The 13,090-nt window shown below is 50.3% G+C and overlaps 1 protein-coding gene across 2 annotated transcripts in view; it reads left to right on the top strand.

The window, feature by feature from the left end:
- Positions 1-858: 858 nt before the first annotated feature.
- RGS7BP (regulator of G protein signaling 7 binding protein) overlaps positions 859-13,090 on the top strand; it is a 26,189-nt gene continuing 13,957 nt past the window's right edge. Inside the window, exon 1 of one of the 2 annotated variants that reach the window (XM_032953618.2) lies at positions 859-1,175. Coding sequence is in view for 1 of the 2 variants with exons in the window: in XM_032953617.2 (XP_032809508.1) it covers positions 2,072-2,191 (120 nt within the window). In the remaining variant the exon portion in view is untranslated. Of the gene's footprint in view, positions 2,192-13,090 lie in introns of both variants that reach the window. The other variant, XM_032953617.2, reaches the window with a different exon arrangement.

Genomic DNA, 13,090 nt, shown 5'->3' with positions numbered 1-13,090 from the left:
GTGCTCACTCATCTATTATTTAATCTTCAAGATGGATGGAGAGCTCGTAATAACGCATTAAATGCGATCGGTGTTTTGTTTCCACAAACCAATATCACGTATCATTATGATTGATCATCATTATCATGAAAGCCATCTTGAACGTCGTTATCGCCACAGACAACTCCATCGTGATAACATCATTATGGTCATAAACGTTATGAACATCATTGTGAACATCATGGTCATTATATAAATTGGTAACATCGTTATTATGATCATCATTATTATCGCCACCAGGGGCAATAAAGCGTTGCGATGAAAATGTTTCTACAATGCATAATCATCAAATCCCAGTTTCTTTTCAAATAATCGATAGTTCCATCATGCGTAATTTACATCATTCAAATAACTTTTCTCTTTTATAATCTCTTCACATCACCAATTCCATCATTCGTAATTTACATCATCATTACTACTTTTTTGTATCTTGTCATCTCTTCACAACATCATTTCCACAATGCACGACACATCATCATCGTCATATCCAGATTGCAGAATTCACTTCATCATCATGATGATCTTATCCGTAATGCGCAATACACATCACCAATTCCGTAATGCACAATTAACATCATCATCGTCATCATCCGAGCAACTTTCTAAATCCCAATCTCATTTGACATCATCATCATCACGATTCACTAATTCCAAATTCCTAGGTAATCTTCACGAGCTCCTCCCGCCGTATTCACCATCACCACCACGGCCATTATCCTCCTCTTCTTTACTCTCTACCCATCTCACCTCCTTTTATCCCCCCCCCCCAACCTCTTTTCTCCCCGGCCCCCCCAAAAAAACCGAAACCCCCTCTAAGAGAGAGAGAGAGAGAAGGGGGGGAGTGTGTGCGTGTGTCGGGGTTGGGGTCGAGTCTACTCCGGCAGAATTAGCATTCGGCCGACGCGCTGAGCGGCACAGCGCCTCCGACATCATCTCTCGCACAGCTCCATCGCTCTCTCCCCTGCTGCTGCTGCCGCCGCCGCCGCCGCCGCTGCTGCTGCTCCACATGTCCGATGCTTTCTCTCATTTCCATCCTCATCCCTGGCGATAGCAGCAGCAGCAGCAGCAATATAATGGACGTGGCTCCAGTGAAGAAGCAGGAGCAGCAGCGGCAACAACAACAGCAGCAGCAGTAGGTGAGGGTGGCGTTTAGGTTGAACGGTTGTTGTTGTTATTTTGATTCTATGATCGAAGAATGTGCGTGTGAATACGCCCGAGCGTTTTAAACGTAGGCTATGTGTGCCCGTGTATCTATTCTATTATATATGAGCCGTGCGCGTGGCGCGTGCAGTGAGTAGGAAGCGCGTTGGCCCCCCCGTGTACATTTCAACAAATGGTTTTGCGGCGTGGATTGCATCTTTCGGAAGACGTGACGAGCTGATAGAATTTGTTTTTAACAATAACGAGAAGAGCAAGCGGGCGCGGTGGTGCCAGTAGTTGTCGCAGTAACAGAGATATTAAATGACTATTAAACGGGAGAGCCACGTAAAGTCATCAAGGCCCGGATTACATCTGATAAAGAAGCTGCATTGAACGCTCCTCCTGCTGCTGTTCCTGCTGCTGCTGCTGCACGAGCGACTCGTCCACCCTGGGGCCGTCCCGACCAAGTCGCCTGCAGTTGACCCTCTTACTCGCCTTCTCCGCCTCTCATGCAACAGCCGCAACATCATCGTCGGCATCATCAGCAGCAGCAGCGACAACAGAAGCAGCAGCAGCAGCAATAGGAGGCGATAATGCAGAAGGTGCGATTTGGGTGTCGTCGCTGATGCTGCAGCGAGCGTTGGGGTGATGCGGACGTGTCCCTTAAAGGAGCCCTGTTCTTTTGGACATCTCTACCACCACCACCACCGCCACCCTTTGCCACAACTGTCACAACCACCACAACCACAGCAACCACCTGCTCAAGGTTGCCGCGATCTCGACCAAGCTGTTGCAGAGAGAGCCGTCAGTGACGGTAGCTCCTCAAGCCGCACCTCCGTCGCCGTCTCCTGCACCTCCACCTCCATCTCCTCCTCCTCATAGATGCGTCTGCATGACGTCTGCACTGCATGGCTGCCGACCACAGCGGCCCCGACCCTCTGTCCGCAAGCCTCCGTCCCAAGGCCACGGCGCCGTTGACATGACCAAGGGCGACGTGGAAGAATGCCAGATGGTAGGGTTCATGAATACCTCACGACTGTCATCAAATCATCTGTGGGCACCACGGTGGCGAGGGGATGTTAACAACCTCGCCTGGTATACAGGACGTCGTGGGTTCCATCCCGAGCCTGACGCCTGTTGTATATTTGGGGTGGGCGGTGTCGGTCTCTCTCCCATCATCATCACGGTGGCTAGGAGATGTTAACTACCTCGCCTGGTATGCAGGAGGTCGTGGGTTCGATCCCAGCCCTGACGCCTGCTGTATATTTGGAGTTTGCGGTGTCTCTCTCTCCCATCATCATCACGGTGGCTAGGAGATGTTAATTACCTCGCCCGGTATACAGGAGGTCGTGGGTTCGATCCCGACCCTGACGCCTGCTGCTGTATATTTGGAGTTTGCGGTGTCTCTCTCTCTCTCATCATCATCACGGTGGCTAGGAGATGTTAATTACCTCGCCTGGTATTCAGGAGGTCGTGGGTTCGATCCCGACCCTGACGCCTGCTGCTGTATATTTGGAGTTTGCGTGTCTCTCTCTCATCATCATCATCACGGTGGCTAGGAGATGTTAACTACCTCGCCTGGTATACAGGAGGTCGTGGGTTGGATCCCGACCCTGACGCCTGCTGCTGCTGTATATTTGGAGTTTGCGTGTCTCTCTCTTGCTTCCCATGGTCGCGTGGATTTTTCTCCGCGTCCTCTGTGTGTGTTTTTTTTTACCTCGCAAATTTAGAATCGACATCACGCGTTTAGATTATTTGGCTGCGATAAATGTCCACTTGATAAGCCAGGTCGTTTCTGTAAAAGTGATACATAGCTCAGTGGGCCTTACTTGGTAAAATAAAATAAAATAGTTAATAGGAGTTGATCGGAAGCTACAGCAAGGATTGATGGGCGACCACCATGCATAACAGGTGTTCTAGGCTGCGTGTGGCTAAGGTAGTGGGAGCAATGGAGCAACATCGTCATGCCTCCACTTAGGGTTTGCTACCAGCGTTCGCCATCCTGACCGGCGTGGTGAAGTATGGTCAAACAACTCCCACAACCCGGATATGGCGTGCAGAGGTCCTCCATCACCCAGCTATGCTTTGCCAATAACGGCTCCCCTATTAGTACGATATAACAATACCGTAGTTATAATTACCTGTGATAATAATTTACAGCCCTTTTCTCAATGCGATGCTGGATTGAAGTCTCCAAACGCCCCATAGGTCGTGGGGGTTGTTTGGACATACTTCACCATGCTGGTACGTGCGGGTTTGCAAATGCAGTTCGCGGCTAACCGCTGCACCACCGCTCCGCACCAGGGGATCGTTGGTAACGATTTACAGCGGGATTACTCGATGGGAAGATTTTCGGGGAATAACAGGCGTTATAGGCTGCGAGGTGGCCAGAGAAGTTGTTAAATCAATCGGTGCGGAGCTCTGAGTGCGAACACTCTTGTATCCGTGATGCGTTTTCTCCGGTTAACAGTGGGCATTTTTCCGGCACGAAACCGAAAACTCTCATTGTTGTTTGGCATTAGCCAAACATACCCCATGCAGAACTCTACTGAAATAGAGGCTCATTGACCCCCAAATACAAACTCGTTAGGCGAGGAGGCGTGGTGGGCACACGCTTGCGATCCAGCGCTGTGGCGGCGAGAGTCGGTGAGTCTGCGTAGAGATTTGTGAAATGCTCACAACCCCGGCTGGGCTGCATGCGAGGTGGCCATGAGATGGCAGTAGAGCAAGTGGGTTCGTGAAGAACGTCTTTGCGTGACGTTTGTGGGTTATTCCCATCCTGCACGTGGTGGATTCTCTCCAGGTTACTCACGTTTCCTTCGCTTTGGAATTTGGACAAACATCCCAAATTTCGCAGGACCCTCGTGAAAAAGTGTGGCGAGTCGGTGAGGTCCTCCCGGGTAAGTAAGGGAAGCCATCATCAGGTCACTCAGTGGTAAAGCGAGCGAGCGGCTCGCAAGTTGAAGGTTACAAGTTCAATAAAACCCAGTTTGGGAGGTCAACTCAGCCTGTTATCCGTTCGGGGATCGATATATTGAAAAAAAGCGAGTACCACTTTGTGAGGAAGTGGTTGTTTTATGGATAGACTCGCCCCCCCCCCTTCCCCTCCATAGTAATGTGGAATTTCAACCACCGCCACTGCGGAGCTGTAAACGGGAAATGAACACCGATATATCAATGCTCATTTGAGCAAGAAAATCAATGTGAATGTTAATTTACAAAAAAAAGTTTCACAACAACAATATCCTTTGGTTCTTTCGGTAAAGTCACGAAGATAGAAACATAATAATACAAAATAAAGTGAATAAAATACAAATAATAAAAAAACACATAAATGTACTTGCAATCTATAAATGTGGTCTGTAGCCTGGTTATTAAGTTTGGTGAGTGTACTGGCAGTCTATAATGTAGACTGTAGCCTGGTTATTAAGTTTGGTGAGTGTACTGGCAGTCTATAATGTGGACTGTAGCCTGGTTATTAAGTTTGGTGAGTGTACTGGCAGTCTATAATGTAGACTGTAGCCTGATGCTGTTATTCACTTTTTTATTATTATTTTTCTATCTACGTGACTTGACCGAAATAACCAAAGAATATGAATTCCTGCAGTCGCGAAAGTTTCAAGTCAAAACAACAACAACAACATTAAAACACGATGGCACGTATCCGGCCAAGTGGTGTGGCCGCGCCCTGGAGGCGTCTATGGGGGGTGGGGGTCGGGTTTGCCGTGCCGCAGGTAAAACCCCGCACCTGTAAACATTACCGCGCCCGCTCGCCGTCACGCTCACGGACGAGAGCTGCGAGCACATCGCGTGCGTTGGAGACGATGGCGGTGGTGGTGGTGATGATGATGATTGACCCGAGTGAGGCGCAATATCGGAATTTGACACTAATCGGAGGTGGACTGCAGCTGTGCTCAGTTACAATAGGAGTCATTGTCCGCCTGCATAGGCACAGCAATTCATCCTGCTCGTCGCTCAATCTCCGGCATTATATTACAAGTATTATTTTATATAAACGGAGGGGGGAAGGAATAGTGGCGCGTTCGCGCGACTGGGGTCGATGCCTGGCCACGGGCTAACATCACTGACTCGTCCTGACCAGCGTGGTGAAGTATAGTCGAACTAACGACCCCCCTCCCCCACAACCGACACGTCATGGGGAGGTATTCGTTCAGCAGTGGATTTACAAAGGGATTACCGCTGTTTTATATAGCATATCGTATTAAATAATAAACAATCGCACGACCTTTTGCATGCAAAGTAAATACTGCATTTTTTTTGCGTTTGGTTGCGATGTTTGCGGTCACTTTGTAACATGTTGTTTGCATGTTGTTTGTATGTTGACCCACTCAGAAAACATACATCCTCTCTATGGTATGATTAGGCGCGGTGACAACTGTGGTAAAAAAATCTCGGCTCGCAATCAGAAAGGCCAATTATCTACCTACCCGGGAGGAGATAACATCGAGGGGACATTCCACCCCAACAGAGGTTGTCCTATGGAGAGAAAGTACCATGCAATGGGAATGTGGAATTTCCATGACCGGATCCGGGATACTCGTGGAGATGAGCGGCCACCCCATTGATAATGGAACACATTTTTTTCCACTTTGTACCGAATACTAATATACTAATATGATAAGAGTAGCTTCTGATGCTGTTGTAGAAGGGCTAGAGAAATGAGTGCCTGATTTACATTCTGAGATGTTCTAGAAGAGATAGGCAGCTGAGTGCCTGGTTTAAATTCGAGAGATGTTCTAGAAGAGATAGAGAGTTGAGTGCCTGGTTTAAATTCTGAGATGTTCTAGAAGAGATAGAGAGCTGAGTGCCTGATATAAATTCCGAGATGTTCTAGAAGAGATAGAGAGCTGAGTGCCTGATATAAATTCTGAGATGTTCTAGAAGAGATAGAGAGTTGAGTGCCTGGTTTAAATTCTGAGATGTTCTAGAAGAGATAGAGAGCTGAGTGCCTGATATAAATTCCGAGATGTTCTAGAAGAGATAGAGAGCTGAGTGCCTGATATAAATTCTGAGATGTTCTAGAAGAGATAGAGAGTTGAGTGCCTGGTTTAAATTCTGAGATGTTCTAGAAGAGATAGAGAGCTGAGTGCCTGATATAAATTCTGAGATGTTCTAGAAGAGATAGAGAGCTGAGTGCCTGGTTTAAATTCTGAGATGTTCTAGAAGAGATAGAGAGCTGAGTGCCTGGTTTAAATTCGAGAGATGTTCTAGAAGAGATAGAGAGCTGAGTGCCTGATATAAATTCTGAGATGTTCTAGAAGAGATAGACAGCTGAGTGCCTGATATAAATTCCGAGATGTTCTTAGAAGAACTGAAATTTAGCGAAAATATAATTGCATCTACTATATGTACAAAATCCGAAAACCAACATAAGAAAAAAGTTGCTTTCAAAACGCTAGAGGCCAGAGAGAGAGAGATTTATGTCACTCATAGGACAGGGCGAGCCTCATGTTCTTAATCGTGTTCAGTGTCATGCTGAACACTTGCATTATAAATGAACCGAGTAATTAGCCTCACGTGGAGTGCGACCCTAAAGACAACAGAAAGTGGACGCCGCCTGCTCCTGGTTATGGGTACAGAAATAATGTATATAGATGTACTTAGAGATGTGTGACTGCGTGGGAGCTCCATTGACCATGGATGTAAGGGGAAGCTGGACATTAATTCTATAAGGAAGTTATGACATTTCATTTTAAGTAATGTTTTAGTAATCCTACACAATCACGGTCAATCGATGTCAGCGTGAGTCCAATAGCCAATTAAAAGTCGGACCAGTAAGGGATAACAGTTTTCAAACATAAGTGGGATGCGATGATACTTGATGTACCACGATCGTGGCATTAAGAACAATTACCAAATGTTGTCTCCACTTCTGAAAGGTGCAAGTAACATGGGGAGTTATTTGGTGCCTAAATATACGCCCGCCCGGATGCATCGGTTATTGCATTCTGAAGCTGACAACCTGAGTTTGGTTCCTGGCCACAGCAAGCGATGTCTGAACCAGTCTTGCCCCGCCCCCCCCCGCCGCCCCCCCCCCCCCCCCCCCATCATGTTACAACTGTACTGACCAGTACGGTGAAACAATGCAATTACCAACGCAAAATAGGTAGACTATCCTGCAGTGGACTCACAAAGGGCCGTACATGTAATTAAAGTATGTTTGTACGTGTGTGGAGATGAGAGCGAACACCTGTGTGTGTGTGAGTGTGTGCCATCTATGCTGGTCGCTTTTACCTGGGTTCGGCCTTTGCACGGAGCAAGCCACGGTCATCTGGGATTGAGTTCCTAATGCTCATGCCTATGACCCAGAGGTCCTGTAGGTGCCGTGTAAATGGGGCTTGAACGCATCCCCCTTTTTGGCCATCGATCCAATACCAAGTATCAAAAAAGGCATTCCTGTGTTCATTCATAACATCTACTGCTTTGAACATGGACGCTATTATTTTTGTATTCAAAATGTAAATCAGACTTATGATAGACAACAGTGAACGCCATAACATTTCAACATGGGGTAAAACCAGTACAGTCGTGGCTCCCGCGATAAACCCGGCCCACCTGAGATTCATTCAAAGCCTTGGTGGCTAAAATGAGTGGCGAGTGAAAACTAAACCTCACCTGGGCCAAGTCTTCGCCAAGCCGCATTGATCTCTATGGTGAAGTATGGTCAAACAACCTCGTGTGACAAATATGCGTGTGAAGAGGCCTTCATCCAGCAGTATAATTACAAACACCTGGAAAATAACTGTCTTTTGAAACATCAAATTTGCAATTTTTCCATCAGCAGCTCAGAGCCTTACTCCGTTTTGAGAAGGGAAAAACTGCGAAAAATTGTGGGGGCTTTAGTATGTACATGTACAACGAGCGGACGTTCTGTTGCTTATGCGATAATCGATCTACTCATTATACGTAAATTGTACTCGTATGATGCCCCGATTATACATTTTGACTCACGCAGCAAAACTTAAATGAGATATATACTCGGTACAGACTAAACTTAGGGCACAACAACAACAATAAGATGCGTATACGTGTGATGAAATCGAATTAGATTATTTAACTCAACGCGAGCGAGTGGCCCCGAGATTGCGATCATCCTCATGGAATCTTCGCGGTTGAGAGTGTTGGGGGGAGTGAACTGTGACCCAGCTAATGTATCGCGTGGGGCTGTGGGCAAGGTTTTCGCTTCCGTCTGATTAACTATGTATGGGCCAATAGAGGTGCAAGGGGCTTGTCTTGGTGCACTGACTGCCGAGGACGTTTGCATTCGCCATCCATTAGGGCGAGGGGTTCGGCAACCTTTTAAAGAAGAAGAGCGACATTTGGTTAGTTTTAGTGTGGTTTTTTTGCCTTTGATCAAAATAGTTCACGAGCCGCATCACGCGCGGAACTACACAAACAGCAGCGGGTAAACAGCAGATGACAACACACATTATGACTTCAATAAACCAATAGGTGATGAAATAAACTGCGTCTATTTCGACCACCCCCCCCCCCCCCGGTTATTATTTAACAATGCAGTTTGACTGTAGATTTTGTTGTCACCACGACATTCCATGGTGTCCCCCCATTCCCCGAGATAATCAATTATCTTTACGTTAAATTACGTGTAAGATTTAAGTGTTTTTCTTTTTAAAAATGGCTGCCCACAAGGGGAGAGCCAAATATTATCGTGGGGAAACCAAAGAGCCTCAAGGGGGCAGCCAAAGAGCCTCAAGGGGGCAGCCAAAGAGCCTCAAGGGGGCAGCCAAAGAGCATCAAGGGGGAAGCCAAAGAGCCTCAAGGGGGCAGCCAAAGAGCCTCGAGGAGGCAGCCAAAGAGCCTCAAGGGGGCAGCCAAAGAGCCTCAAGGGGGGAGCCAAAGAGCCTCAAGGGGTCAGCCAAAGAGCCTCAAGGGGGGAGCCAAAGAGCCTCAAGGGGTCAGCCAAAGAGCCTCAAGGGGCAGCCAAAGAGTCTCAAGGGGCAGCCATAGAGCCTCAAGGGGGCAGCCAAAGAGCCTCAAGGGGGCAGCCAAAGCATCTCAAGGGGGCAGCCAAAGAGCCTCCACGGGGCAGCCAAAGAGCCTCAAGGGGGCAGCCAAAGAGCCTCAAGGGGCAGCCAAAGAGCCTCCACGGGGGAGCCAAAGAGCCTCAAGGGGACAGCCAAAGAGTCTCAAGGGGGCAGCCAAAGAGTCTCAAGGGGGCAGCCAAAGAGCCTCAAGGGGGCAGCCAAAGAGCCTCAAGGGGGCAGCCAAAGAGCCTCTAGGGGGCAGCCAAAGAGCCTCAAGGGGGAAGCCAAAGAGCCTCAAGGGGGCAGCCAAAGAGCCTCAAGGGGGCAGCCAAAGATCCTCAAGGGGGCAGCCAAATAGCCTCAAGGGGGCAGGCAAAGAGTCTCAAGGGAGCAGCCAAAGAGCCTCAAGAGGGCAGCCAAAGAGCATCAAGGGGTCAGCCAAAGAGCCTCAAGGGGGGAGCCAAAGAGCCTCAAGGGGTCAGCCAAAGAGCCTCAAGGGGCAGCCAAAGAGTCTCAAGGGGCAGCCATAGAGCCTCAAGGGGGCAGCCAAAGAGCCTCAAGGGGGCAGCCAAAGCATCTCAAGGGGGCAGCCAAAGAGTCTCAAGGGGGCAGCCATAGAGCCTCAAGGGGGCAGCCAAAGAGCCTCAAGGGGGCAGCCATAGAGCCTCAAGGGGGCAGCCAAAGATCCTCAAGGGGGCAGCTAAAGCGCCTCAAGGGGGCAGACAAAGCGCCTCAAGGGGGCAGCCAAAGAGCCTCAAGGGGGCAGCCAAAGAGTCTCAAGGGGCAGGCAAGGACCCTCAAGGGGGCAGCCAAAGAGCCTCAAGGGGGCAGCCAAAGCGCGTCAAGGGGGCAGCCAAAGCGCCTCAAGGGGGCAGCCAAAGATCCTCAAGGGGGCAGCCAAATAGCCTCAAGGGGGCAGGCAAAGAGTCTCAAGGGGGCAGCCATAGAGCCTCAAGGGGGTAGCCAAAGAGTCTCAAGGGGGTAGCCAAAGAGCCTCAAGGGGGCAGCCATAGAGCCTCAAGGGGGCAGCCAAAGATCCTCAAGGGGGCAGCCAAAGATCCTCAAGGAGGCAGCCAAAGCGCCTCAAGGGGGCAGTCAAAGAGTCTCAAGGGGGCAGCCAAACAGTCTCAAGGGGACAGCCAAAGATACTCAAGGGGACAGCCAAAGATACTCAAGGGGGCAGCCAAAGATCCTCAAGGGGGCAGCCAAAGCGCCTCAAGGGGGCAGCCAAAGCGCCTCAAGGGGGCAGCCAAAGAGCCTCAAGGGGGCAGCCAAAGAGCCTCAAGGGGGCAGCCAAAGAGTCTCAAAGGGGCAGCCAAAGAGTCTCAAGGGGGCAGCCAAAGAGCCTCAAAGGGGCAGCCAAAGAGTCTCAAGGGGGCAGCCAAAGAGTCTCAAGGGGACAGCCAAAGATCCTCAAGGGGGCAGCCAAAGCGCCTCAAGGGGGCAGCCAAAGCCTCAAGGAGGCAGCCAAAGAGCCTCAACGGGGCAGCCAAAGAGCCTCAAGGGGGCAGCCAAAGAGCCTCAAGGGGGCAGCCAAAGAGTCTCAAGGGGCAGCCAAAGAGTCTCAAGGGGGCAGCCAAAGAGCCTCAAGGGGACAGCCAAAGAGCCTCAAGGGGGCAGCCAAAGCGCCTCAAGGGGGCAGCCAAAGAGCCTCAAGGGGGCAGCCAAAGAGCCTCAAGGGGGCAGCCAAAGAGCCTCAAGGGGCAGCCAAAGAGCCTCAAGGGGGAAGCCAACGAGCCTCAAAGGGGCAGCCAACGAGCCTCGAGAGGGCAGCCAAAGAGCCTCAAGGGGACAGCCAAAGAGTCTCAAGGGGCAGCCATAGAGCCTCAAGGGGCAGCCAAAGATCCTCAAGGGGGCAGCTAAAGCACCTCAAGAGGGCAGCCAAAGCGCCTCAAGGGGGCAGCCAAAGCGTCTCAAGGGGGCAGCCAAAGAGCCTCAAGGCGGCAGCCAAAGAGCCTCAAGGGGGCAGCCAAAGAGACTCAAGGGGGCAGCCAAAGAGCCTCAAAGGGGGCAGCCAAAGAGTCTCAAGGGGGCAGCCAAAGCGCCTCAAGGGGGCAGCCAAAGAGCCTCGAGGGGGCAGCCAAAGATCCTCAAGGGGGCAGCCAAAGAGTCTCAAGGGGCAGCCATAGAGCTTCAAGGGGCAGCCAAAGAGCCTCAAGGGGGCAGCCAAAGCGTCTCAAGGGGGCAGCCAAAGAGTCTCAAGGGGGCAGCCATAGAGCCTCAAGGGGCAGCCAAAGAGCCTCAAGGGGGCACCCAAAGCGTCTCAAGGGGGCAGCCAAAGAACCTCAAGGGCGCAGCCAAAGAGGCGCGTTCGGCGCTGGAGCCGCAGGTGTCCGACCCCAGCATTAACAGTGATCCGGGCCTCTCGACTTGTCGTGCACTTTTATGAAATACAAGGGGCCTCGTGAAATGTGAAAAATACTTTTGTTTCTATAAACACAGTTTTTGCTGAGCACAGAACCAAAGGCGTGAATGGCAAGCGACCATCAGAAAAAAACAGAGCACCATCAAAGTTATAATCGTTAAAGGGTTTAGTGGGTTGAACAAGGTTTACGTGTTACAAGAGCTCGGGTTCTGTACTATACAGTCAGGCGTCTCTAGGGTACGGCGAGTCGGGGCGACCGCCCCGGACCCCGGGCTTTGGGCGGCGTGGGGGGGGGGGAGGCACGCTTGGACGTCAGGGTGTCGGATGTAATGCTTCCGATTTAGTTTGAAGTCCTCGGGAGGCCTACGCGGTGTGAGTTGCCCCGGGGCCCCGCACCCATCCGAGCCCCGCCTATGTGCGGCGCTGCCTGTATATAGTAAGCCACCTGAACGGAGGAGTTGCAAAACTACACGAACTCTACATTTTTATTTAAAGCTTTCGTGACTGCAGGGATTCATATTCTTGGTTCTTTCGGTAAAGTCACGTAGAAGGGAAACAATAAAATAATAAAAATATAAAACAATAAAATTCTCACGACGTTTCGACTGCAACACAAGCAATCATCACACCTGATGATGATGATGATTGCTTATTATTTTATTGTTTCCCTTCTACGTGACTTTATCGAAAGAACCAAGAATACACACGAACTCTCTCTCGTGAAGCCATCTCGTCGCTCGCAGACCTCGACATTGGCATGGCTCTTAAACGCACAGTTTACAGGCGTGTGAAAGGATAGCGGCGTAGAATAGGAGCCGGAGGAAAGAGGCGCAGAAGGTAATTCCAAAGTGGAGAAGTGCTATGAGCGAGATAGTGAGTGTGTTGTTGTGACCTGTAGTGTGGTGAGTGGGTGAGTGAGTGTGTTGTTGTGACCTGCAGTGTGGTGAGTGAGTGGGTTAGTGTGTTGTTGTGACCTGTAGTGTGGTGAGTGGGTGGGTGAGTGTGTTGTTGTGACCTGCAGTGTGGTGAGTGGGTTAGTGTGTTGTTGTGACCTGCAGTGTGGTGAGTGGGTGAGTGTGTTGTTGTGACCTGCAGTGTGGTGAGTGGGTGAGTGTGTTGTGACTGGCAGTGTGGTGAGTGGGTGAGTGGGTGAGTGTGTTGTTGTGACCTGCAGTGTGGTGAGTGAGTGGGTGTGTTGTTGTGACCTGCAGCGTGGTGAGTGGGTGAGTGTGTTGGTGTGACCCGCAGTGTGGTAAGTGAGTGGGTGAGTGTGTTGTTGTGACCTGCAGTGTGGTGAGTGAGTGGGTGGGTTAGTGTGTTGTTGTGACCTGCAGCGTGGTGAGTGGGTGAGTGTGTTGGTGTGACCCGCAGTGTGGTGAGTGAGTGGGTGAGTGTGTTGTTGTGACCTGCAGTGTGGTGAGTGGGTGGGTGGGTTAGTGTGTTGTTGTGACCTGTAGTGTGGTGAGTGGGTGAGTGTGTTGTTGTGACCTGCAGTGTGGTGAGTGGGTGAGTGGGTTAGTGTGTTGTTGTGACCTGTAGT

The sequence above is a fragment of the Petromyzon marinus genome, chromosome 13 (assembly GCF_048934315.1).
Source record: "Petromyzon marinus isolate PM22_M1 ecotype Great Lakes invasive population chromosome 13, UKy_Petmar_22M1.pri1.0, whole genome shotgun sequence".
NCBI lineage: Eukaryota > Metazoa > Chordata > Hyperoartia > Petromyzontiformes > Petromyzontidae > Petromyzon > Petromyzon marinus.
The sequence above is the reverse complement of the archived record's forward strand: the minus strand, read 5'-3'. Positions and strand labels throughout refer to the sequence as shown.